Genomic DNA, 25,273 nt, shown 5'->3' on the forward strand with positions numbered 1-25,273 from the left:
ATGGTGTGTGTGTGTGGACGCCTGCCCAACTTTCTTCCTCTACGACAGGAACCAGCCACCACCAACCAGCAAGCCCTCAAGCATCCCTTCCAGGGCCCGAGGTGAGTGATGGGAGATTCCCGAGTACTTGGCTTTGAAGCCTTAGACCGACTGCCGCCCGACTAAGCATAGGGGCTGGGGGGACACAGAGGCGAACTTTGTCAGCGTTTATGTAAAGGGTGAGATATGCCATGAGGAGGAGCTGCTCTCTTGGGTTTAACATTGGAAGAGTTTAGGCTGGAGGAGAGGAAGGCTAGGAGGATTATGAAGCCCACAGGTGAATTTGCAAGAGGCTGAAGAGCTGGTGGCGTTGGAAAGAAGGGACCAGGAAGACTCTGAGGGAGAGGCTGGAGCTCAGAGCTGCATGACAGGACAACGAGTGCTGGCCCCAGGCCTGCTCCTCTGGCTCGCGAGTTGGCAGGCACTGGGGAGACAGACCTTCTCCTGGCTTCCCGCCCAGCTGAGGGGTGGAAGACCAAGCGTCCTCAGGTGTGAGACCAGGGCCTGGAGTAAGCAAGGGCGGGACCGAGCTCTGAGGAAAGAAGCAAGAAGAGAAGCAAAGGGCCAAGGAGTCATGGAGAAGCAATCTCTGCATACAGTTATGACAGACAGACAAGGGGATTCCCTGCCTCTAGCTTGCGGCTCTTCACACAGTCATGCAGTGGAAGGCTTTAGAGGTGATTCATGTGAGTCCTCCTGATCCCTCCTCTTGTTCAGTCACCTGAAACATTACTTCCTAGCGTCAAGAGTGAGTCGGTCAGCTGAGGTGGCAGAGTGAGTGTGCGTACCAGCTCGCCCATCCCTGTGGGCCAGGATTAAACCCGCAGTGCCTCTGGATGGTGATGGGAGTCAGAGGTGGCCTTCTCCGGGGGGAGGGAAGAAAGACCTGCCCATGTGTGTCCGGTGACTTGAGGGCAGAACTCAGATCGGCGAATGTGTTCTGCCGAGTCTGAGATCCTTGTGTGTGTTCTTTGGCACATTATAACTCCCCGTTTCTTCACTTTTCTTGGTCAGATTCTGACTGGTGGGTGGGCTGTTGGCTAGAGAGGACTGTAACGGAGCAGGGAAGGTGGGGCAGGGCGTGTGTGTGTGTGTGTGTGTGTGTGTGTGTGTGTGTGTGTGTGATGCAGAGGGGAGTGCTGAGGGAGGAGGTAGCAGGGATAGCCAGACCACTGGGAGTAAGACTGAGGGGCAGAAAGGCCCTCGGGGCCGAAAAACCGTTGCCTCGCCCAGGGCACCCTGGCAAGGCCACACGTTTGAACTGTTCTAACACCAGGAACGCACCCTGGTTTCAGGTTTTGCATCTGTGTGTCCCCAAGGCTGGCTGCGGCAGAGGCAAGGAGCCTTACTCCAGGGGGACCACGCCTGAGGCTGAGGGCCTTGCTCACAGGGCTGCCTCCTTATCCCAGCAGGACGCTCCCTCACAGGGGTGCCCCCTTCCCCCAGCAGGATCCTCCCTTACAGGGGTACTCCCCTTCCCCCAGCAGGATCCTCCCTCACAGGAGTGCCCCCTTCCCCCAGCAGGATCCTCCCTTACAGGGGTGCTCCCTTCCCCCAGCAGGATCCTCCTGGACCTTCTTTGCTGCAGATGAACTCTTCTATGCACGTGGCTGCTCTTCCCTGCTTGAGTCTGATGCTGCTTCTCTGGAGCCCGGGGCCTTGGGTCCGGGGCCAAGAGTTCCAGTTTGGGCCCTGCCGGGTAGAAGGAGTAGTTCTCCAGAAACTGTGGCAGGCCTTCTGGGCCATGAAGGACATTGTGGTGAGTGAAGTGTTGTTCTGGACCCAGCCATGGAGGGAGGTGATTCTGGGCAAAGGAAAATATTTGATGATTATGGAGCCCTTTGCAGCTTGCTAATCATGTTCCTACCTAGGAGCTTAGTGAAGTCAGAGATATTGTGGGTCCACATTTCCTTCTCCACTCGATGAAACTGAGGCTCAGAAAGATGTGGCCAATCCATAGGAAAAGAAACACAGCCCATGAGGAATAAGAAGGAAGCCTGATTCATTTGCACTTCATCTCTGTCCCAGGGTTACATAAGCCTTCACCCACGGGAAGTCACGGGGAATCCTTTGAGACCCACCAGAGTTTTCACCTACTGCTTTGCCAGCTCCTCCTAGTTTGTTCCCACCTGCTGAGGCCTTGACTCAAGATTGAAAGAATGTTTAATTCTGAGTTGGGAAAGAACGGTTAATGCATCCTGTGACACGTACTCCTTAAAGGACAATCCAGATGCAAGGCAGAATGAAGGAGCTTGACAAGGCAGTCTGGGGAGAGAGGAGGGTGCTGGACTGGGACAGGACACCTCTGTGTGATCTTGACCTTGAAACCAATCCATACAGCAGCCTTCCCCCACTCCTATGCTATCAGTTTCCTTATTTGCACAATGAGGAGGTAGGACAAAGAATCAAGGATTCTTTGGCTGGAAACCCAAGAAGTGGCGGGCTGCAGGGGAAGCCTTGAGGTGCAGCCTCCCCGACTCTCCATGGAAGGTGGGGGTAACATCCTAGTGTAAGAATCCTAGTGGTTCTTAAAATGGGCATATTTCTTCATGCTTCAAGTGACCAAAGGAATCAAAGGACCAAGTCCTTTATCAAAACTCTGAGAACGCCTAAGATTCCATCTGCCCCCGGGAGGCCAGGATTCATGATTTTCTGAAGCTGAAACCTTGTACCTCCCTGCCAGGAGCCAGCTCAGCATGGCCCTCCCTGGGTCCCCCCTGTGGCTTCTGAGGTCACGCAGACTAGATAGACTGAAGGGTCTGGGCAAGCAGCATGTACTTGCAAGGTTGGCTTCTATGTTGACCTCCAACCTGGAGACATCTGTCCTTTCTGTTCCCCAAGCAAGCTCAAGATAACATCATGAGTGTCCGGCTGCTGCGGAAAGAGGTTCTGCAGAACGTCTCGGTAATCAGACGTGGGGGAAGGGTGTTGTCTCCTCTGGGTGGCTGGTCTCCTGAGGGTGAGGCTGAGGGGTGCTCCGGGGGAGGCTGATAGAAGACTTCACTTCTGTCCCGGGCTGCGCCTGCACAGGTCAGGGCTGGGTGGTGAGCTGGAGGAGGAACACCTGGGCTGGTCTCCTCAGTACCCAGGGTATGTGAATACAGGACCTGAGGAGAGGGCGGGGACTGAGGCTTGTAAATATCTGTCTCCATTTAGCCAGTCTCCATCAATCTGGATTTCTCTTCTGCTCTCATTGGCCCAGAGCCGTCTGCCTGGGCCTCTTCCATGCCCCTACTTTCTTCTCACCCATCTAGGCAGTGAGTAAAAACCACCAAGCTCTGACCCCTGAGGGATGCCAAGCTCCCTTCTGTGGCGCCTCAGGGGCCCAGGGTGCAATTCCTGCCTTCATGGACACTAGTTTTCTCTCTCTTCATTTCTCCTTCTAAACCTTTTCCCTGCCAAAGCTCAGCTAACCAAGAGGTGGTGCTTTTCAAGGCCCATCACTGCCCAGAGCTATTAGAGAGGTCATGGGCTGGAGAAGAAAGAAATCTAACCACATGGGAGGCGGGAGTCCTGGGCGCCAGGCCTGGGCCTGCCACTCACTGGCTGTGGGACCCCGGATGAGCCCTTCCTTTCTAGGCCTGTGGGTCCTCTGGTCAAACAAAGATGTCCAAAGGGGCTCTGAAGCGTAAGACCCAACGCTTCAGAGCCCCATCTCCTGGAGGATCCCTGCCTCCACTTGTGCTTATCTTGCCCTGTGCACCACGTGGGTGGTTCATCAGGGTCAGAGTGGGCAGAGGCCTGGGCTTGGCAGTGACCCTGCCACCCCCTAGGAGACTGAGAGCTGCCACCTCATCCATGCCCTGCTGAGGTTCTACGTGAACACTGTCTTCAAAAACTACCATGACAAGGCTGTTGAATTCGGGATCCTGAAGCCATTCTCTACTCTGGCCAACAACTTCTTTGTCATCGTGTCAAAACTGCAAGCCAGTGTGAGTAGAACAAAGTTGGGACAGAGGTCCACAGGAGATGCTGTGTTTTCAGAAGACTCCTCTTCCCTTATCTGGCCCTGGCTTTTATTCCGTGACAGGGAGCTGCAGGTGTCATGGAACGGGGCACAGGCTCTGGACACCAGCAGTGCTGGGTTAAGTCCAAGTCTAACAGACTGGGTGTCCATTTGCAAAGTGGTCAATCTCTCTCTCTCTCTCTCTCTTTTTTTTTTTTTTGTGTGCAAATAATCAATCTTATTTATTTAAAACACCTTTGAGAGAGAAATTGGGAGACCAAAACAAAACAAAAACAAAACCCCGAAAGTGGTCAATCGCTTTGGGCTTTGGTTTTCTTATCTATAAAGTGCTGATAATCACCTCTATCTGGCAAGACTACTGTGAGTATGAAAGGAGGCAGTCTCTGCTGCACGGTGGGAGGTCAGCATTGGCTGCCCTGGGGATGTGAGATTTGGAGCTGCCCTCTTAGGCCTTGGGAGTCTTTCTGGCATTACTAGGAAAGAGTGGGAGAAGGCACCTCTGCTCCTACCTGACACTTGGCACGATTTTCTTTCTCTGTTATCCAGCAGGAAAAGATGTTTTCCACCCGTAAGAGTGCACGCAGGCGATTTTTGCTGTTCTACCAAGCATTTAAACAGGTAATCAAGGCTGGGAACTGAGAGTTGCCCATCTGGAAGCAGACTACCCTGAACTGTCGCACGAGGGTGCCTTAGGGACCTGGTGTAGAATTCGATGTAGGGGACTCCATCCAGCTCGCCCTGAGCCACCTGACTTAGCAGGAGCATAGCTATACTGTAGCTGCGTTAGTTACCATACACTTTGCATAAACACTGCAAGTGACATGGCCAATTTTTCTGCCAGTTTTCAAGTTAAAATGCTATTCTATTTCCCTACAAGATGATTTCACTACCAAGGACATTCCAAAGTGAGAGCTTTATGGGTACCTGAGGTGGGCAATTGGTGAGTCAAAAGTGAGGGAGAAAGAAGGGAGAATCCCCAACCCCAACACAAATCTGCAGTATTTTCCAGGATGCTCAAAGGGTCGAGTTTGTGAAAAAAGAATTATGTTGTCTTTTCCTAAACTAAGACAACAAAGAAAATTCCAGTTTCATCCCCAGCTCCCTCCCCAAGACAATCCAATTTCGATCATTTTTTGAGGAATAGATATTCCAGTTTATAAACAAATGGTGAAGAGCAATAACATACTAGGGAAAGGGACCACCCAGGTCTCAATTTCCTCATCTGCACAGTGGTCTCAGGTAGATGGAATCCACCCTGCACAGGGATTCTGATTGTCAGGGACTCATGATGTTTTTCCCTTGCTCCTTATCTGCGGCCACTCACCAACCCATCTGTCCTTGCCTCCAAAGCAGACAGCGCACACAGAGAACTGATGGGTGGTGACTTTGTCAGAGGCCATCCTAAAGGGGTCACAGCCTGTGATCTACAGTCGCACCAGGTTCAGGGGTCAGAAGGAAACCTGTTCCTGTGGCTAACACGGCAGGTCTTCAACTTTCCTTTCCCTTTAGTTGGACAGAGAAGCAGCTGTGACCAAAGCCTTTGGAGAAATGGACATTCTCTTGAGCTGGATGGAGAAATTCTACCAGCTCTGAAGGCCTAGACCAGGATACCCTCCTTCTTCTCCGTGTCATTTCAGACGAAGGTCCCTTCCCGTGATGTCCTCTGGGCACTTCACACTCTTGACCATGGGTCCTGTTCTTGGCCCCAGCTTACAACTTCATTCTTTAAGTGACCATAACAACAGTCATGGAAGGTTCCCTTGGATGCTGTGAATAATCTACAAAGCAGATTCCTATATTTATTACAACTCTATTTAATTCCCATCAGTGTTTTAACTGATGCCATATTTATCTGTCAGACTGAAACTTCTATTTCAGTGAAGTTTCAGTGAAACTGTCTTTTGGAGTTGCCCTCTTCACGTTTCTCTGTTTCCCCCCACAATCCTCGCCACTGTGTGGGGTTAGTGGATGGGAATGCTCAGGAAATGCTTAATAAATTGGATTTTTAAAACCTGTCTTTGAATTGCTGAGGAACAATGAGGGATGCTGGGATATGGAGTTGAGCCTCAGGGCATGAAATCACAAGGTCACGACATCTGCAGGAACAGAGCGCTGGGTGAGGTGAGAGCACTGGTTGGAATGTAAATGGTGAAAGACAGAGCACAGAGGGTGCCCAGCACAAAGCAGACTCCCCGTCAGCACCACCTCTCACCTCTCCCGTCAGCCCTTCCCACCCGCTCCCACCAGCCCCGTCCCTCGGGTGCTCTTTCTGATCCTGCCTATCCGCCTTTGTTGCCTGCCTTGGGGGCTGGAGTCAGGCTGACACTGTGGCTGGTGTCCTCATGCCTGGACACACAGGCCCACCTGTGAGGGCACTCCCTGCTCATAAGGCAGGGACCTCGGGAGCCTCTGCTTTCTAGTACTGGACCAGTGCCCCGTGAGGCTGACTTGTGTGTCTGGGAAAGGCCTTCTTGAAAGCAAGACTGGGCATTCTCTCGTCTCCAGCTCTGGTTGAACTTTGTAGTTGATTTCAATCCAAAGATACAATGTCTGCCTAACTCTACCCTCCTTCAGAACACTTAGGAGGATGAATAGGATGTGGGCAGTCTCTTCTTCCACGATGTCAGTGCTCTTGCAGAACAATGGGCCCGCCAGGAACCCCAGATCACTGTCCTTCCCCACCTGGCCATAAGCCACTTGGACTGGAACAGACTGTATTTCTGAAAGCAGAGAGTTGTAATGGCTTTGGATAGCTCAAATAGACCACGGCTAAGATAGTACTAGGCTATAGAACAAGGATAAATAGATAACAAAAGCTATTCTATTTCTTAAAGAGAGAAAATGCTGGAGTCAGGGTACTTACGTGGATCAAGGGAGGAAGACCTAAAGAGGGTATCCATGTGTGTGACTAACAAGGATGGTTCTGAAAATTTACAACCCTTCATCACATCCAAATAAACTGCCGTCACCACAGGACTCCAGACAAACAGAAGATCACTAGTAAGTGCTAGCCCTAAGACTGGGGCAGAGAGGTTGCCAGGGGTGTTTCATACCAAGGTCCCTTCCTAGCTCAGGGCTGAAGCGTGTCTTCACAGGGCAGTCCAGGTACCTTCTGCTGGTGGGGAACTCAAGCTCGAGAAGGGCTTTCAAAGCAACAGCTATGCCTCCACTCCAGTCCAAGGCCATGTGGTCTACAGCCAGGGGAGTAAGGACCCTGTGATCAAAAAGACTCTGCAAGTCCATAGCCTGTCACATGGCTTGGAGAGGAGGCAGGCGGCAACAGGGCAAACGCTCTGCATTCCCAGAGGCCACCTGAAAACCACGGGGGTTCAAAAGTGTGTAAGGAGAGCTGGAGGAGGGGAGACTGATCAGTGCTCGGGGCAAACAGGCAGGGACGAGACTTGAGGTGGGGAGGTAACAAGGGTTCTGAAACAGATGGAGTGGGTGTTGGGAGCCAGCAGACAGGCAAGACTCATTGACACCAAGGTCTGGGCTCAGGGGCACAGCTGGAGAGGTGAGTCAGGCAGGCAACGTTGACGTAGTCATCGGAATCAGTGTCCTCCACCTTGGCAGCAGGTTGGTGGCAGAAGCTTACATATTCACAGTCGATCTTCAGAGATGGGACATGGAGCCAGGGAATTTCAGGTACCTGGAAATGACCAAAGGATCATCCCTGGGTTTGGGTAGGGTGACTGTAGTATCCACAGTGGGCAATGGTGGGGTGGGGCTTGGGGTGCGCGTGGTTGCTGTCCTCCAGAAGGCAAAACACAGAGGTGGTTGAGCTCCATCAGGCGGCTCAGCCCTGGGGATTTTCAGGGTGGTGCCTCACGCTCTACATAACTGGAAAACACTTAGATCTAATACGGCAGGAAGTGTTTTAAATGGGGCTCAGACAAAAATCATGTGACTAAGCATGGGTCTGAAGGAGAACCAGCCACCAGAGGAGTTCCCCCTCTGGATTAGATGATGTGACTTGTGGAATAAATATGCATCTTCTCAGGGAATTATTCAGAAGGAGGATGAGTCATCCTCTGCACCTCCATAGGGCTTTCATTCCCTGGAGAGGCTGTGACGTGACGGGACAGTGCATTCCAGGAAGGAGTGGGCGGTTGAAGGGGAGGAAGGTAGAAGGCTGTGTGGAGCTCCACTTCCCCGGAAAGAAACTTCAGGATCATCTGCCTTCGAGATGGATCAGTTCTCGGACGGCAGGGCTATGGCATGACCCCAGCGTGGCATAACTATTGTGACATCCACCCAGGAAGGCTGCAGCAGGGAGAGTCACATATTTTTAACACAACCACTGAAAACTAGAAGCTCAGCCCCCTGAACAGAGCAGGCACTGAGTAAGTGCTCACTGAAAGGAGCTGTTCCTTTCTGTACTTTACCAGAGAGGGAATGGGCAGCAGCTTGCTTCAAAAATGTATCTCCCACTGCCTGTCACGGTTCATCATTTGAGACTAATCTGACTTAACCATTTTTAAAAAGTCGCTCCCTGTGAAGGCTTAAACTACTCAGTCATTTTATCATAGGCACCTTGTTGTGAATTTGTTTCATCAAGATTTTTTTTAATCCCTGATAGCAGGAGTGTGAATTTCAAGCAGGGAGGAAGGGTAAAATTTAAGCAAGGTACAGGTACCTAGATAGCATATTGAAAAGCAGAGTCATTACTTTGCCAACAAAGGTCCGTCTAGTCAAGGCTATGGTTTTTCCAGTGGTCATGTATGGATGTGAGAGTTAGACTGTGAAGAAAGCTGAGTGTTGAAGAATTGATGCTTCTGAACTGTGGTGTTGGAGAAGACTCTTGAGAGTCTCTTGGACTGCAAGGAGATCCAACCAGTCCATTCTAAAGGAGATCAGTCCTGGGTGTTCTTTGGAAAGACTGATGCCAAAGCTGAAACTCCAATACTTTGGCCATCTCATGTGAAGAGTTGACTCACTGGAAAAGACTGTGATGCTGGGAGGGATTGGGGGCAGGAGGAGAAGGGGACAACAGAGGATGAGATGGCTGGATGGCATCACTGACTCGATGGACATGAGTCTAAGTGAACTCCGGCAGTTGGTGATGGACAGGAAGGCTTAGCGTGCTGCAATTGATGGGGTCGAAAAGAGTTGGACACGACTAAGCGACTGAACTGAACTGAACTGACAGGCTCACATGAGGCCATGTGTGGTCACAGAACAGTTTCAGAGAAAAGGACTCAATGGATATGAGTTTGAGCAAATTCCTGGAGATAGTGAAGGACAGGGAAGACTGGCATGCTGTAGTGCATAGGGTCACAAAGAGTCAGATGTGACTTAGCGAGTGAGCAACAAAGGGTAGAGTTGATGGGCACTGCTGGGCCTACCTACGCTACTGAGAACTCCTCCAGCAGGGCTGAGCAAGGGCAAGCTCCAGAAGCTGGGCCTGATGGGGGCAGAGCTGTTGCCTGTTCCCAGGCATCACTCTCCCCTTTTAAGCAAGACCCACAGGGATACAGTTCTCAGCCTCCCCTGAAGGCAGGTGTGACCATGTGATTAAGCTGTGCCCAGTGGTTCTCTGATACGTGACACTTCAGGCTCCTGGTCTTAAAAAAGCAACTTTCTCCCTCCCATGTGCGGATGCATACATGGTGTTAGTGATTGAGCATCAACCACGGATGAGGAAATACTCCAGGGGATGGTGGAACAACAGTTAGAAGGCATCTGCAGCCCTGGATGACCCCATGGCTCAGGCCACCTCCTCCTGGCTCCCTGTCTTCACTTTCAAGGAAAACAGGCTTCCATTTTGCAAGCCCTGGGGTTTAGCGTTTGCTGCATCAGCTTAGCCTACACCCTAATTAAATCAGGGACATTTGCCACACTTAGTTTTCCTGGTTCCGGAAGCAATAATGTTTCTGCTACTGTGGATGCTTTAGAGAATAAAATGTTCTCTTCTTAATTGGGGAAGACAAAGAAGGATGAATAGCTTAACATTTTTTCATACACCTGCCAATGCTCATCAATGGAAAGATGAGAGAGAGAAAAAAAAGATGAGTTTCCTACTCCACACCTAGATTTAAAGAGGAATCTTTCTCACTCAAAGTGTTGAATCTTATCTGTACAGTCCATGGAATTCTCTAGGCCAGAATACTGGAGTGGGTAGCCTTTCCCTTCTCCAGGGGTTCTTCCCAGCCAGGGGATTGAACCCAGGTCTTCTGCATTGAAGGCAGATTCTTTACCAGCTGAGCCACCAGGGAAGCCCATCTATGTCTCTGCTGCTGCTGCTAAGTCACTTCAGTCGTGACTTCCCCGTCCCTGGGATTCTCCAGGCAAGAACACTGGAGTGGGTTGCCATTTCCTTCTCCAATGCATGAAAGTGAAAAGTAAAAGTGAAGTCGCTCAGTCGTGTCCGACTCTCAGCGACCCCATGGACTGCAGCCTTCCAGGCCTCCGTGCCTGGGATTCTTCAGGCAAGAACACTGGAGTGGGTTGCCATTTCCTTCTCCAATGCATGAAAATAAAAAGTGAAAGTGAAGACGCTCAGTCATGTCTGACTCTTAGCGACCCCATGGACTGCAGCCTACCAGGCTCCTCCATCCATGGATTTTCCAGGCAAGAGTACTGGAGTGGGGTGCCATTGGCCAGGCTTAATTGCCTTCAGTAAACAATCTCCTCTTATCTTAGAGGGCTTACTATCAAGTACTTCCTCAGATGAAACCGGGTAACCCTCTTAAGACCTACTGGAAACTGAATCTCTTACACAGGAAAGCCCTTCCCAGTCGACATCTAGCATCCTCTTCTTAAGCTCCCATTTATCCCATGAGGAATGCTTGGCCAGAAGCCAAGTAACTAAGTCTACCACAATTGTTGGGTAGCCGTCTACGTGCACCGTCCAAGGAGGAAACGGATACTCACTCTCGGACGCAGGGACCGGCAGCGGCTGGGAAAGCCCGCGCCCTCCCGAGAAGCCGAACCTCAGCAAACGGCGCGCGGGGCCACGCCCAGGTCTGGGGCCGCCCTTTCGAGCCGCAGCTGCCAATCAGAGGCGGGGCGGGACTTACCTGCAGTGGGGCGGGGCTTACCCGCGGCGGGCGGGGCTTACCTGCGGCTGGGCGGAGGCTGCGGGCGCTCCGGGGACTGGGGGCGATGCGGCCCCTCCACCTGATGGGGAAGGGGAGGGCAGCATGAAGGCGGGGCTCAGGGCTCACCCCCGACCCCCAGCTCTGCGGGAAGCCCCCGGGCGGTGGACCCTGCCCGGCTGTGCGCGGATGTCCTGGAGGCGCGGGTCTCCAGGCTCTCGCTGTGCGTCGCGCGGTTTCTGCGGCTCCAGCTCTTGCGCCGGCCCCGGCCCAGCCCCCACCTCCTCCACCCCGCTCCCACTCCCCCAACCCCCACCACCCTGCTCCCATCCCACCCCAGGTCAGAGCACCACAAGATCCCACAGATATTGCCAGATATTACATTATGCGGTGTCACGCATAATGAAGTTTATGCTCCATTCACAAAATCTAGCTCTCCTATCAATGACTAGGAAACCAAGAAGGTCTTTTTGACATAATATAAAACATAAAGCAAAGGACAAATTCACTCAAATGAGCAATTCACTGCCTTTCTTTGAGCCTCCATTTCTTTATCTAGAAAATGAAGCCGCCGTTTCTGCGGCTCCAGCTCGCGCGCCAGCCCCGCCCCCGCCTCCACCTCGTCCCCCAGGACCCCCCACCCCACCCCACCCCCACGCCTCCAGACCCACCCCTCCAGCCCCGCCCCCCACCCCGCCTCGTTCCTCCCGCACCCCACCCTCCCCACCCCTCCAGCCCCATCCCGCCCCCAACCCCTCTCGTCCCCCACCACCCAGACCCGCCTCGCGCCCCCACAGGCCGACCTTCTCCCCGCTGCCTGCCTGCACGCCCGGCCTTGCCCTCCTCCCGCCTGCCAGCCGGCTCACCAGCCGCGTCCACGCTGCGGGGCCTCCGAGGGCAGGCGCTGTAGATATTGCTCGGGGTGCGCGGCCGCCGGGACACGCGCGGCCTCCGGGACAGGGCCCGCTGGGAGGCGTCCAGCGTGCGCATCCTCACGGCCAGTCGGCGGACCCGCCTGGAGAGAGCTTCTCGACCAAGCCGCAGGGACAGAAGGAGGAAGGAGGGTGTCAGAAGCCCGCACTCGCCCAGTCTTACAGAAAACTAAAGACGGCCCCCTCCGCGCCGTTTGGCAGCGTCTGACCTGAGGGTGCTCCGCTCGAAAATGGCACAGGCTGGCCCTCCACCAGGGTTCGGGCCGCGCCCCTCACCGTCCCCATGTCCAGACCACCGAGTCCCATCCCAAGTCCCCTCAAACTCAGTCTGCTCATCTAAAGTCCTGAGTGTCCCTGGGGGATCAGAGGGAGCTGGATTCTCTGGGAGCTCCGTCACTGGGCCTGACCCACTCACCTTTCCGTCTTTGAATGATCCTTTTCGCCAGCAGCCCCAGAAGCGCCAGGAGTATGAGACCCAGGATGGTGGGGATCAGGACGAAGACACCTTGGTCTTCCATCCCAGATGCAGCGCCCGGGCCCTGGTTGGAGGCTCTGAGCAGGGGAGGAGCGGGGAGAGGAAGGAGAGGTAAGAAACGGAGGGGGACTTAAGGCAGCACCCCAAGGGCCAACTTTTGAAGTCAGTTCACAGGTTTGTCCCTTGGATAACAGAATTCTCACCCCACCCACCTTAGGAAACCTGGATTAAATTTCAAGTTTAGCTTTTTCCTGGCTGTGTGATCTTGAATCAGTTTCCTAACTTCTCTGAGCCTCATTTCCCAGTAAATGGTTACAGTAAAACCTGTTTCACAGAACAGTTTGAGGATGAAATAAAATAGTGGCTATAAAGACCTTAATGTAGCTGACCCAAGCAGCAATCAACAAAGGTCAGTTCCACTTCCAGCTCTCTGCACCTCAGTTTCTTCACAAGATGATTGCAGATTTTAAATGAGTTAGTTTCTGATAACTATGGAAGAGAGGATGGTGCTCCCTTTGCTAGAAAGTCTTCCCTCCATTTTCTCTACATGTTGAAATCTTGCTTTCCTTATCCATTACATAAGTCCTCATTTTCTTCTCCAGTCGTGGTAAACTAGAATCAACTGTTTCCCTGTGTCACCACTTCCTCTGTTCATACCAGTTACAACACTTACCACAGTCAAGACTAGTATTAGTAAAATAACACCTAGATATCATGTTTTTAAACTTTTCTACATCTTCAGGACATAGCACAATGCCTGGCATGTAGTGGGGATTTAAAAACATGTTGGTTGAGTTAATTGAATTCTTCTCCACTAGTAGGCTGTTATGGTTTAATAGACTAGGAATCAGAAGTCCTGGTTCTGTTTGTAACCACTTTGCTCTCATGGGCTCAATTTCCTAATTTTAAGGCCCAAATGATGTCAGAAATGCCTTTCTTCGCTCACGTTTGCCTTTGCTTGTGTGTGTGCCTAACTGCTCAGTTGAGTCTGAGTCTTTGCAACCCTATGGACTCTTTGCAACCCTACGGACTGTAGCCTACCAGGCGCCTCTGTCCATGGGATTTTCTAGGCAAGAATACTGGAGCAGGTTCCCATTTTCTCCTCCAGGGGATCTTCCTGACTCAGGAATAGAACCTGCATCTCCTGTCTCCTACATTGGCTGGCCAATTCTTTAGCACTGAGCCACCTGGGAAGCCCCTTCTATTTGCTTTGGCAAAAAAATAATTCGCAGGTATTACGTGAGTCTCAGTGAACTCCGGGAGTTGGTGATGGACAGGGAGGCCTGGCGTGCTGCGATTCATGGGGTCGCAAAGAGTTGGACACGACTGAGCGACTGATCTGATCTGATCTGACTGGTTTTCTTTGGAATCTGTTCTAATGCTGCCTCCTAGTGGTCGATAGCAGCACTTTCCTGGGCTGCACCCCCTCCGTTAATTGAGAGCTGGCCAACAGAAATGTAGTCCCAGCCGGACAGGTAACTTAAAATTTCCTAGTAGCCACGTTGAAAGAGTAAAAGGAAACACGCAAAAGTAATTTTTAAATTACTGATGGTTTAGTAGCTAATTTTATATTCATTTAGTTCTTCCCCATCAAAACAGGAGCAGTCTCTCAGAGCCATCTATGATAGCATGATTCTATGCTAGTTTAAAACTCAATCCAATTGTTGGGTTGTGGCCAATTACCTGTGCCTATTACTTCTGGGTTACCTTGGTGGATTTCTGTTCTTTTGGGCTCTTATTGGATACCCCTTAGGAAATTTGTTTTAGATGAGTGTTCAGTCCTGTTCTATCTGTTCATAATCATTCTAGATGGGGTCCTCTCACCTGGCCAGTTAAAAATACCTGCTCTGAGGCTGGCCATAGATTTAAGTTTTCTCTTAGGGTCATTTAAACTCAATCGGAGTGATGAGCTAAGTCTCAATAAAAAATTAAGTTCTCATCTATTAAAAGGAAAACTCCTACAATTATGGGGAGGATCTACATGGTTAACCAGAGAAGACAATGGCACCCCACTCCAGTACTCTTGCCTGGAAAATCCCATGGATGGAGGAGCCTGGTAGGCTGCAGTCCATGGGGTCGATAAGAGTCGGACATGACTGAGCATCTTCACTTTCACTTTTCACTTTCATGCGTTGGAGAAGGAAATGGCAACCCACTCCAGTGTTCTTGCCTGGAGAATCCCAGGGATGGGGGAGCCTCGTGGGCTTCTGTCTATGGGGTTACACAGAGTCGGACACGACTGAAGCGACTTAGCGGCAGCTGCAGCGTCAAAACAGATTTGCATAAATGTTGAATGACTGAAAGATCGTCTTATCTCTACAAGATCTCCTGCTGGAGCACAGAAGTGTGTACTTGTTAATAGGACTAATGAGTTAATGTTATAGGCATAACATTAGTATAGCTATAAGAAATATATCTATACTGTATTTCACAGTGACTTCTAGAGACAAAGCCAAGAAGTGTCTCTGTTGGCAGACATTTTAGGGAGATTTCGGTGGATCTCCTAGCTCTAGTCTCCTTTCATCAGTTTTACCCCGTCCGAATGGTGGAGGCATCTTACCTCTGCCTGTGAAGCCTGGTTTGGTGGTTGTAGCTGGCCGTCTGGAGCCTGAGAAGCCCCTTCTGGGCTGAGGTTTTTGAGGTTGTGATGGCTGGCAGGAAGATGGTGGGCTCAGCAGTTGCTACCGAAGATGCCCTGAAAACTCGGGGGCGGTGGGTGACTGAGGGCTTGGGGGAGGCCTGGTGTGCTCGAGGAGACTTGGTCCTTTGAGCTGGTGTGGTTACTGCAGGACAGAGCAGGACAAAGTGACCTTCCATATCCACACTCTGGTCTCCGGTAGCTTTGGGTCAACCATTTCTTTCCTGAACACATTCCTTCCTTTTAGGTAGACTACCTTTGTTCTTGCAATCCACATTGCCTGAAATGCCTTCTGAACAGGCCATCTATACCTAGTCCCTTCTGTCTATATTTGCTTCAAACTCCATTTCCTACAGGAAGTCTTCCCTGACTTCCCAGGCAGAAGAGCTTTCCCTCCTCTTAACCACGGAGAAAACCTTGACTGTAGTTCAGTTCCCACCCTGACTTGTATTATATCTATGTGTTTGTCTATTCTCCCGCATTCCACACCTGTCAGTCACAACCTTGGGTATGTAATGAGCTCAGTGACATTATCCCCCTCTCAAGGGCCAGCAGAGTCCTCTAGGGTAACAATATTCAATTAATGTGTCTACCTCTCAGGGAACATGTGAGGATATGATAGAAACATTGTATGTCAAAATGCATTCAAGACAGAAAAGTGATAGAAATGTAAAAGTATCATTAGTATAATTAATCTTATTGTCGCAAAATACAGCTGTTAAATTACTGTATGCCATCAAATGGAAGATAGCCACGTGGGGAGCAGAAGGCAGGAGGACTTCTGGCTGGGAAATGTCTGCCCAGTCTTGGTTTCCTAAGTCATTCATAGAAGGGCTAGATTTTGTGAATGGAGCATAAACTTCATTATGTGCGGCCCCACCTGGTGGTGATGTGTAAGTACTGCAACTAGTGCCAAGTGGCTGAGGGATGGGCTTGACAGCCTTGGAATGCAGATCTCAAGGAGGTTCCCTCTTCCAAGACAGGGAAATACACACGTGAGACTCAGCTCTGCTCTGCCAACCACTGCATGAACTGAACACATATTCCCCTCGTCCACTTTCACAACAACATAGAATTTCTTCCACTTCCCCTGCCCTAGCTTCGGAGAACTGACCTTTGGACGTGAATTTTAAAGAACTGGCATGTGCAGGCATCTGGAACCAAGGAGGCAAGTGCATTTGTAGAAATCTATTAAACCATGCTGGAGGCTCAGGCATCGGCTCTTCTTCCCAGGATGGCTCGTAAACTACCAAAGGCAAGAGAAGTCCATTGGTGGTCTCCAGCATCAGCCTGAGGCCCGGGGGAGGGACTGCTGGTGTGAGTTGAGGCTGACTCAGCCAGGGTAGATGGCAATAAAGGGATGAGGACACGGTGCCCGTGAGAAGAGAGGAAAAGTAACTGAGCTGGGGTCTTCCCCGGAAAAAAAAACCCTCTTTCACCCTGACGCAGTGGGCATTCTCTGCAAAATCAGAGTCCGTCAGGAATCTAGATTATTGAGTGAGTACTGTGTATGTCTGAGGAAGTCAGCGGAGAAAGAAGGGAGAAAGGAGGGGTTCTGGAGCAATAAGGAAAGGATCATATAAAGTAACAAATTTGGCCATCAACTGTGGCTTGAAAAATGATTGTCTTTCCTGTATATTTATCCCTGATATTTCTCACGGGACCAATTATGGGGCTGCTTATGTCCTTTTGCTTCCAGTTTCCTCCAGTCTCAGAGCCTCTCCTCAATTTCACGCCCACCCCCCACTTGGCTTGTGACCCGGGGGAAAGGTGGGCACGTTACCACCCGGGGGCGCACCGATCCTGTTCCTTTCTCACGGCTTGGATAGAAAATTTGGTGGATCGTGAAGTTCACTGACTCTATGAGATTACAGCCCCATGGATCCCAGTTTCCACTGGACTAGCTGGTACGGCAGCAGTGTTAGGGTGTGGGGACTGCTGCGGCCCCATGCTTGCCCCGCCTCCCCAAGGGGCAACGTTTCCTGGGTGTCCTCAGCCTCCAGCGAGTGGGGCACCTACCGCTGTGAACAGTCAGGGTGATCTGCTGGGTCTTGCCTCGGTCTGTGTTCCCGCCCACCCCACAGGCATAGATCCCGCTGTCATTCTTGGTCAGCTCTGTCATCACCACAAGGAACAGATTCCTGTCCGGACACTGCTCCAGCGTGACTCGGTGCTTGAATTCCTCTCTGACGTATTTGTTGCTGGACACCACGGTGGTGCATCTTCCAGACTCGTCAATGGTCCGGCACAGATATATCCTCACATGCGTTTCAGGAAGTGGGCACTCGATGGTAATGGATCCTCCCAGCATTCCTTCCATCTTTACTTCTGGAAGGACCTTCGGGGCTCCGACTACTGCAGGGAGAGGGAGTTAGTGAGAGGAAGCCCCATCCCCAGCCACGTCCCCAACACAGCCCTGTTTCCAACCTGGGCCCCAGTGCAGCCTCATACTCATCCATGCATCCAGCTTCATCCCCGTGAGCAGCCCTGCGCCTCCCTCATGTCTAGCCCTAGCTGCACCCACAGCCTCTTTCCATCCTCAACCCTGTTAACCTCCTTGGTCTGGCTCTATGTCCGTCCCTACTCTACACCCGAGGCTCAGTCTCTCCCCAGCCCAAGCCTTCATGTAGCTCTCCTCCTGAACCTCTATGGTCCCAGACACCAACCTCCTGAGAATCTAGTCACAATGTCATGTGCCATGACATGTGCCATGGTGAACTGCGCCCCCAACCAGCACGTGGCCCCCGAGTGACTTCAGTGTGCTGCCTGGAGGCGTGGTGAAATTTACTGCAACAGGTTTTCCTGTCTAGTTTTGTTTTGCTTGGATCCATCCAACCAAAACAACTCTTTCACCTCCAGTTTTTTTTTTTTAATTCAATCATTAACAAGTATCTATTGAATCACGTTCATGTGATAAGCTAGCTGCCATCCCTCCCTCACAGAAAGAATCACTTATTCAGTGAAACAAATCTATGGCCACCACAGCAAAGTGTAATAAATCCCATGGTGTGAATACACAGGGCTCCTTGGAAGCAGCAAGCAGAGTGCCTGATCCAGGCTGCCACGGAGGGGAATTTGAGGAAGGCTTTCTGGGAGAAGGGCTGTGTAAGCTGTGGCCTGAAGGATTGGGTGTGGAGGGCTAAGAGAATGATGGTCATCCTCACTGAAGGAGGGAATACAGAGGGAAACAGGAGTGTGTTTGAATGTGTGCACACCTTGTTTGTGCCTTGGGGCTGGTGTGGAGCCGGGAGGAGTGAAGGGTGTGGCTCCTGAGTCCCTGACATCAATAAGCTTAAGGTGGAGAGAAGGCGGGGCTAAGCTAGAGAAGAGGGTATGATTGTCAACTAAGTGGGTCCAATAAGGGTCCATATATTTCTGGGAAGATGATGCAGAGGACGGAGTGTGTGTGTTGGGGTGAGGCTGGGGGGACGGGTGGAGGAGAAACCCTTCTAGACAATGAGAATTGGCCCCATAAAGCCTAAGAGAGGAGAGAGGACACAGCATGTTCATGAGGAGGGGAGGGGTGTTCACAAGCTTCCTGAAATTCATCTGCAGAGCACAGATTTAGAATCGCTCCGAGGAGTCAGGGGAAGAAGTGGGGCTGCAGGCTTCTAGATGCGCTGAGGAGGACATTCTGGGGGGAGGGAAGGATGGGGATATCTGGAGAGAGGAGGAAACAACCGTGAGAGCATGAGACAGGGTGGAGGAGGCTAGAGAAGGGCTAGCAGGGGAGCGTTCGCAGGAGTTCATTAGTATCTGGATGTGCAGCTGGTTAGCACAGCAGGGAGAAGCAGAGGGCACTACCAGACACGTGTGAGCTGATGTGAAAGCCCTCATGCGAATCACCCACCTCTGCTTTAAACACCCTGGAAACTGAGACGAGGGAGGCAGCCCTGTGACTGGAACATGCCAACGGAAGGGCGACCCATTCAAAGGGCAAAGACCCAACCAAGGGGCTGGGGGAATCCCCCATAGGTCCAGAGGGACCACACACACCTGTGTGCAAAGCCTGGCAACTGAGAGTGAGCATTCAAACGTTTTCAGACCAACTCAGCCAGAAAAGGGCATGCTGGCTGCTTTCTCAAGGGTGAGGTGTTGTAAAATGGGCAGAGGCAAGACAGAGCAGAGATGGGTCATGACACATGCAGACGCCTCCAGTGGCCTCTTTCTATTCAGTGGGGTACTGCTGGTCACCCTCTGGCTTGCCCAGATCCTACGTTACGGACTGTATGTTTGTATTGCCCAAAAACTCATGTGTTGAAGCTCCCGTATTACAGAGTGGGGCCTTGGGAGGTAGGTAGGGTTAGATGATGACACCCCACTCCAGTACTGTTGCCTGGAAAATCCCATGGACAGAGGAGCCTGGTGGGCTGCAGTCCATGGGGTCGCTAAGAGTCCGACACGACTGAGCGACTTCACTTTCACTTTTCACTTTCATGCATTGGAGAAGGAAATGGCAACCCATTCCAGTGTTCTTGCCTGGAGAATCCCAGGGATGGGGGAGTCTTGGTGGGCTGCCGTCTCTGGGGTCACACAGAGTCGGACATGACTGAAGTGACTTAGCAGCAGTAGCAGCAGGAGCAGGGTTAGATGAGGTTATGAAGCTGCAGCCCTCAAAATGAGATCAGTGTCCTTATTCTATTTACACAGGAGACCACATGAGCACAGAGGGAGATAGTAGCCTTCTGCAAACCAGGAAGAGGGCCCTCGCAGAAAACCATATCTGCCAGCACCCTGATCTAGGACTTCTAGTTTCCTGAACTGTGAGAAATAAATGTCTATTGTGGAAACCACATCTATGACACTTTGTTACAGCAACCAGCACTGACTGGGACATCCTTAGTGGGCAAACTTTGGATGGATGAAGCACAAGTAAAGCTGCTGGGTACACTGAGTTCTGGTCCCAGGGAAGCATTAATGGGCAAGGTGAAAATGACCAGATTCCACTCTCCTTGGAGTTCATAATAGCTTCTAACCACAAGCAGACTTCCCAAATAGAAAAAAAGATAGATACAACCTCCAGGTTTAGAACTTAGCACAGTATACGTAAGACTCCTGTGGGGGAACTTGTTAAGATGCAGATGACCTGGTCCTGCCCTTCAGCAAGGTGATTATATCTGCTTTGAACGGGTGAGTATATCTGCTTATGAATCTTCATTTTTAGGTAAGCAACCCAGGTGCCCTTGAATTTTTGCAATTTTGAGCCTTATGATTACATTTCCAAATGATTCCAGGGAAGAAAGGGAGGAGCAGAAGTACATATAAAGGAATCAACCTGTTTAATATTGATGTTTTAGAGAAGCTGTGATGTATCATTAATCTCTGAATCGGTGATTTGATTTTCAGTGATGATGGTAGGGGAGAGGGATATATGTGGTATAAAAAGTCACTCTCAACATGTAATTGGATATAAATATATGTTTGAAATGGGCTTCCCTGGTAGCTCAGCTGGTAAAGAATCCAACTGCAATGCAGGAGACCCTGGTTCGATTCCTGGGTTGGGAAGATCCCCTGGAGAAGGTATAGGCTACCCACTCCAGTGTTCTTGGACTTCCCTGGTGGCTCAGTTGGTAATGAATCCGCCTGCAATGGGGAAGACCTGAGTTCCATCCCTGGTTTGGGAAAATCCCCTGGAGGAGGGCATGGCAACCCACTCAACCCACTCCAGTATTCTTGCCTGGAGAATCCCCACGGACAGAGGAGCCTGGCAGGCTACAGTTCATGGGGTTGCGAAGAGTCAGACATGACTGAGGGACTAAGTACAGCACAGCATATGTTTGAAACATAGGAAAAAAATCTTGTTTTCGTAATACAAAATAAGGTTTAGGCCCCAAGGCCTTGGCTGTGGCTGTGCTCTGGGAATAGACTGGATTCTGCAGGGTGGTGATTTTCTAGGCAGGAGAGGTGATGAGGACCCTATCAACTCCAGTCACAGCAGGATCTCTGGAATAAGGAAGCTGACCTGCCTGAGAGCTTTATGTTTATCAGATGGAGCAGGGCTCTTAAAAAAAAAAAAAGATGAGAAACATCCCAAGCGGCTTCCTACTTCTGCACACACTGACTTGTGTGTGTCCAGGCCTGCTGTCTGCCTTGGTCCTGTTGCTGTGAATGGAGTATCTGTCTTCTCTCAAAAGCCAGTCCTTTGCCCTGGATCCTGAGTCCATCCCATCACGTCCTACAGAGCCTCTCTCCTGCAATCACCGCCTTTCTCTGCCTGCCTCGGTGGTTCCTCTCTTCCAGCATTAACATGGCTCACACACATGCCCTGATGATGCCCACATTGGACAACCCCTCGTTGACATTCCCGCTCCCCTTCAGCTGCAATCCAATTCCACGTCTCCTAATTCCTTTTCCACCTACATCTGTCAGAATTTTGTCTCCAATATTCCATGGATACTGCTCCAATCAAGGTCACTAAAACTTTCCTTGTTGCCACATTGGTCACTTCTTTGTCTTCTTTTTTTCCTCATCCTCTTGGCAGCATTTGGTGGGATAGAGCCTTCCTGCCCGGAAATGCTTTCCTGGCTTCCCTGACGTCACTCTCTCGATGGCTGTCCTTTGCCATCTCCTTACTTATCTGTTCGCTTGCTTCTCCTCCTCACTTACTTCTTTGCCTCCTTCCTTATGTATGGCTCCTTCTCCACCAGTTTTGGGCCACCCCAGGGCCTGGCACTGGGCCTGTCCTCCTCTCTGTCCCCCTGGGTCTCCCCGCAAGAGCCCATGGACTCCCATGCCTTTTAGTGCCAACTCTGTCTAGATCTCAGCACTTCGTGGATCTCCAGCCTTGTCTGTACCTCTGAGCTCTAGACTTGCCTTTTGGATCCCTCCACTTGGACTTCACTCAAACATTTAAGATATATTTCACACTTACAATGGTAAAAGGGGAAAAAAAAAACAAAACCCTCTTGATTCCTCCTCCAAAACCTGTTCCTGTACAAGCTCTTCCTATCTCCAAAGAAAGCGTCAACATCCATTCAAGTGCTGAAGCCCCAGAGTCATCCTCATATTAAAGAATTAAGGGTAAGTTTTAGATGTGTGTTTGTTGTCCTATGTCACAGCATCAAGCGTGTGCATTCTTACTATTATAGGTCAAGGTATAGGTAGGTTTGAAAGCCGACCTCCTATCCTGCTGTCTTTTGTGGGCCTCCACCTGGGGCCCCAAGCGATGTGGCCTGTAGTTTGTGCCTCATGCACTGGGTTCTGGGACCAGGGCCACCCCCATATTTGCAGGACCTGGGGCAGGGATGCAAATAAGGCCTAAATATCACAGTCTTGGGCTTCCCTGGTGGCTCAGAGGTTAAAGCATCTGCCTCCAATGTAGGAGACCCGGGTTTGATCCCTGGGTCGGGAAGGTCCCCTGGAGAAGGAAATGGTAACCCACTCCAGTATTCTTGCCTGGAGAATCCCATGGACAGAGAAGCCTGGTAGGCTACAGTCCACGGGGTCGAAAAGAGTTGGACACGACTGAGCGACTTCACTTTCACTTTCATCATAGTCTGAATAGTTTAAAGTTAATCACCAAGCTAGTAAACTGTTGTTGTTGTTAAGTTGCTCAGTCGTGTCCGACTCTTTGCAACCCCATGGACTGTCGCCCGCCAGGCTCCTCTGTCCCTGGGGCTCTCCAACATCTTGACAAATTTATGCTCTCCTTGGATGTCCATTCTCACACATGCAGTGCAGGGGAAAATGGCCCCAAGTTTTCTGCCTCCAGCTTCTGGCCCCTCTCCCTTCAGTTCTCAACCCTAGCTCCTGCCCACTCCACAACAGTCCTGGCATATACTTGGTGAATGACCCAGCTTGCATGTATAAACCCCATCTCCTTCCCAAACATCCACCTGTAGCCACTTTTACAGGCCAAGACATAACTCTAGAATAGAAGACCCAGGGTAGCATTGCAGAGTCACCGAAGGTGGATTCAGAGTCATTTGGACAGGGAATTTGAGGCCTAGCAGAGGGGGTGTGGATGTGGGCTTGGGGTAAGCATGTCCTTTGGGGTCTTGAACTCCTCACCCCATGGGGACTGGCACCAGTGGAGAAGGACAAAGCCCAGAGCAAGGACCCTTCTGGCTAGAAGAGTCATAGTGCTCTGGACAGACTGCCGGACTACAATTCGGGTGCCCTTCACTTCTAGACATCTCCCACGTCCACCCAGTCCCTCTTCCCTCTCAGGCCTAAGTTTGGTTAACCATCCGCTGTGCTCACCCATGTCCTACTACCTGTCACAGAGTCTATTTCATTAAAACTTCATTCCTTTGGGCTTTCAGGGACTTCCAACATTTGACTCAAACATTTGCCTTTCTTCAAAACTCCAGCCATCACAAAGAAAGCAAGTATGAATAAACAACTACTCTGACCCCCAAGAAACTTACCACCGAATCAATAATATATTAAGGTTCCAAAGAAGGGGCTCTGGAAAGTGTAGAGAAGGAGGTGGAGGTTGAGATGGGCTTGAAGGGCCGCATCAGTGGTGGAGGTGGGGGGTAGGGCGCTCCTGGCAGAAGGAGCAGCAGGAGCAAGACCGTGGTGGCAGGGAAGTCCAGCGCACGTTCAGGGAGCTCTGCTGGCTGGAGGTTAGGAAAGTCCTGGGGAGAACGATAAGCTCAGCGTATAAAGGCGGAGGCCAAGGAAGGAGTTGGTATTTCAGGAGTTTGGTTCAATTTGCAGTAGGAGGCATGGAAGGTCATTGGGGAGGATGATGTTATGATCAGAGGCAAGAAGAAGTAAGGTGGATCTGGAGCCACAGGCTGTCGACTTGCAGAAAGTAGGGAGGTAGTTAAAAGCTGCTCCTGTATTCTTTTTCTTTTCACTCCTCTGTTCTGTCTCTAGCAGAGGCTGCCATTTCTTCCTATCCTGGTAAGTGTGAATCTACAAACTACATGAATTGGCCATCAGTTGGGTCAAAGTCTGGTTAGGGGTTAAAGGGGAGAGGTGGGTAAAAAGCTATTTTGGCATTTTGCAGCTGATATCATAGATAGTGAAGACAGAGTAGCTGATTTAGGTGGTGACCAGTGAGAAATCTGAGGTTAGGTGTCAGGCCAGTTGTATTTTTGATCTTGATGAGATGTGGAAGTGGGGGTGCCCAAGAGATGGCTGTAAATCAAGATATGAAGCTCTGGAAACGAATTGAAAGTGTTAGCCGCTCAGTTGTGTCCAACTCTTTGTGACCCCATGGACTGCAGCCCATCAGGCTCCTCTGTCCACGGGATTCTCCAAGCAAGAATACTGGAGTGGGCTGCCATTTCCTTCTCCAGGGGATCTTCCCGACCCAGGGACTGAACCCAGATCTCCTGCATTGCAGGCAGATTCTTTACCGTTTGAGCTACCTGGGGAAGCAGGCCTACCAAATGGACCAGGGAGTCTTCGATTGGAACTTTGAAAATTCAGGCGATAAAAGAACCAAAGAAAGAATGTAGAGGTAGAAGAGAGAACATTGGAGGCTTTTAAATCCCAGATTAACAGGCTGACACCTGGGAGAGGGGACGCCTTCGGCCTGTGAGTCGACACCTTAGGGCTCAGGAGGAGTGTCTGGAGAGGAGAGAGGGGTGCTAGCTGGGAGCTGGGACGGCCTCCACCCTTGTCCTGCCCCAGGTACTGGTTTACAACTAAATTCATCCAGACGCTTCAGAGCCAGAGATACCCAGCCACTCCCCTGCTGCTGCTGCTAAGTCGCTTCAGTCGTGTCCGACTCTGTGCGACCCCATAGATGGCAGCCCACCAGGCTCCCCCGTCCCTGGGATTCTCCAGGCAATGAGTCTGGAATGGGTTGCCATTTCCTTCTCCAATGCGTGAAAGTGAAAAGTGAAAGTGAAGTCACTCATTCGTTTCCGACTCTTCACGACCCCATGGACTGCAGCCCACCAGGCTCCTCCATCCATGGGATTTTCCAGGCAAGAGTACTGGAGTGGGGTGCTGTTGCCTTCTCTGAGCCACTCCCCTACCTGTGACCAATTCAGTCCTCATACGGCGTCCAAGGTGTTTCTCCAGAGCACTTACCTGGAAGGAAGTAAAGCGCCCAAAGCCACAGGTCCATGGCTCCTTCCAGAGCAAGGTCCCATCCAAGGGCCCCCCGAAGAGGGGGACAGAGGCCCGCTGCTCACCTCGGAGCTCTGTGCTGTCTGATGCTCAAAAGAGATTTCTGGGCCCCCACGAGGAGTGGGGCTTGGAAAAGAGGAAATGACAACCTAT

At 51.0% G+C, this 25,273-nt stretch overlaps 2 protein-coding genes across 4 annotated transcripts; one reads left to right on the forward strand and one right to left on the reverse strand.

Moving 5' to 3' along the window:
* Window positions 1-5,614, forward strand: IL24 (interleukin 24). The gene is made up of 6 exons (XM_027565935.1): window positions 1-101; window positions 1,489-1,798; window positions 2,881-2,943; window positions 3,813-3,971; window positions 4,553-4,624; window positions 5,516-5,614. Exons 1-6 carry the CDS (start codon window positions 1-3, stop codon window positions 5,597-5,599), a joined length of 789 nt encoding a protein of 262 aa, XP_027421736.1. The 3' UTR covers window positions 5,600-5,614.
* FCMR (Fc fragment of IgM receptor) lies at window positions 4,901-25,273 on the reverse strand. 3 transcript variants are annotated; one of them, XM_027564335.1, is made up of 8 exons: window positions 25,082-25,273; window positions 17,108-17,443; window positions 16,203-16,334; window positions 15,011-15,233; window positions 12,391-12,527; window positions 11,910-12,068; window positions 11,067-11,125; window positions 4,901-7,655 (listed from the first exon to the last, which is right to left on the reverse strand). In XM_027564335.1, the coding sequence occupies exons 1-8, from the start codon at window positions 25,116-25,118 to the stop codon at window positions 7,479-7,481; spliced, it is 1,260 nt and encodes a 419-aa protein (XP_027420136.1). In that variant the 5' UTR covers window positions 25,119-25,273; the 3' UTR covers window positions 4,901-7,478. The 3 variants fall into 3 exon arrangements, with proteins under 3 accessions (XP_027420136.1, XP_027420135.1, XP_027420137.1); XM_027564334.1 differs by lacking the exon at window positions 25,082-25,273 and adding an exon at window positions 17,516-17,776; XM_027564336.1 differs by lacking the exon at window positions 25,082-25,273 and adding an exon at window positions 17,540-17,775.

The sequence above is a fragment of the Bos indicus x Bos taurus genome, chromosome 16 (assembly GCF_003369695.1).
Source record: "Bos indicus x Bos taurus breed Angus x Brahman F1 hybrid chromosome 16, Bos_hybrid_MaternalHap_v2.0, whole genome shotgun sequence".
Classification (NCBI taxonomy): domain Eukaryota; kingdom Metazoa; phylum Chordata; class Mammalia; order Artiodactyla; family Bovidae; genus Bos; species Bos indicus x Bos taurus.

What these genes read in the sequence shown, in the direction of transcription:
- IL24 (XM_027565935.1), top strand. Translation starts at nt 1, where the DNA reads ATGGTGTGTGTGTGTGGACGCCTGCCCAACTTTCTTCCTCTACGACAG. An exon ending in CATCCCTTCCAGGGCCCGAG is followed by an intron (nt 102 to 1,488) that starts GTGAGTGATGGG and finishes TTCCCCCAGCAG; the next exon opens with GATCCTCCCTTACAGGGGTA. An exon ending in TGTCAAAACTGCAAGCCAGT is followed by an intron (nt 3,972 to 4,552) that starts GTGAGTAGAACA and finishes TCTGTTATCCAG; the next exon opens with CAGGAAAAGATGTTTTCCAC.
- FCMR (XM_027564334.1), bottom strand. Translation starts at nt 17,561, where the DNA reads ATGAAGCTGGATGCATGGATGAGTATGAGGCTGCACTGGGGCCCAG. An exon ending in ACCAGGCTTCACAGGCAGAG is followed by an intron (nt 12,528 to 15,010) that starts GTAAGATGCCTC and finishes TCCCCTGCTCAG; the next exon opens with AGCCTCCAACCAGGGCCCGG. An exon ending in GATCATTCAAAGACGGAAAG is followed by an intron (nt 12,069 to 12,390) that starts GTGAGTGGGTCA and finishes TTGGTCGAGAAG; the next exon opens with CTCTCTCCAGGCGGGTCCGC.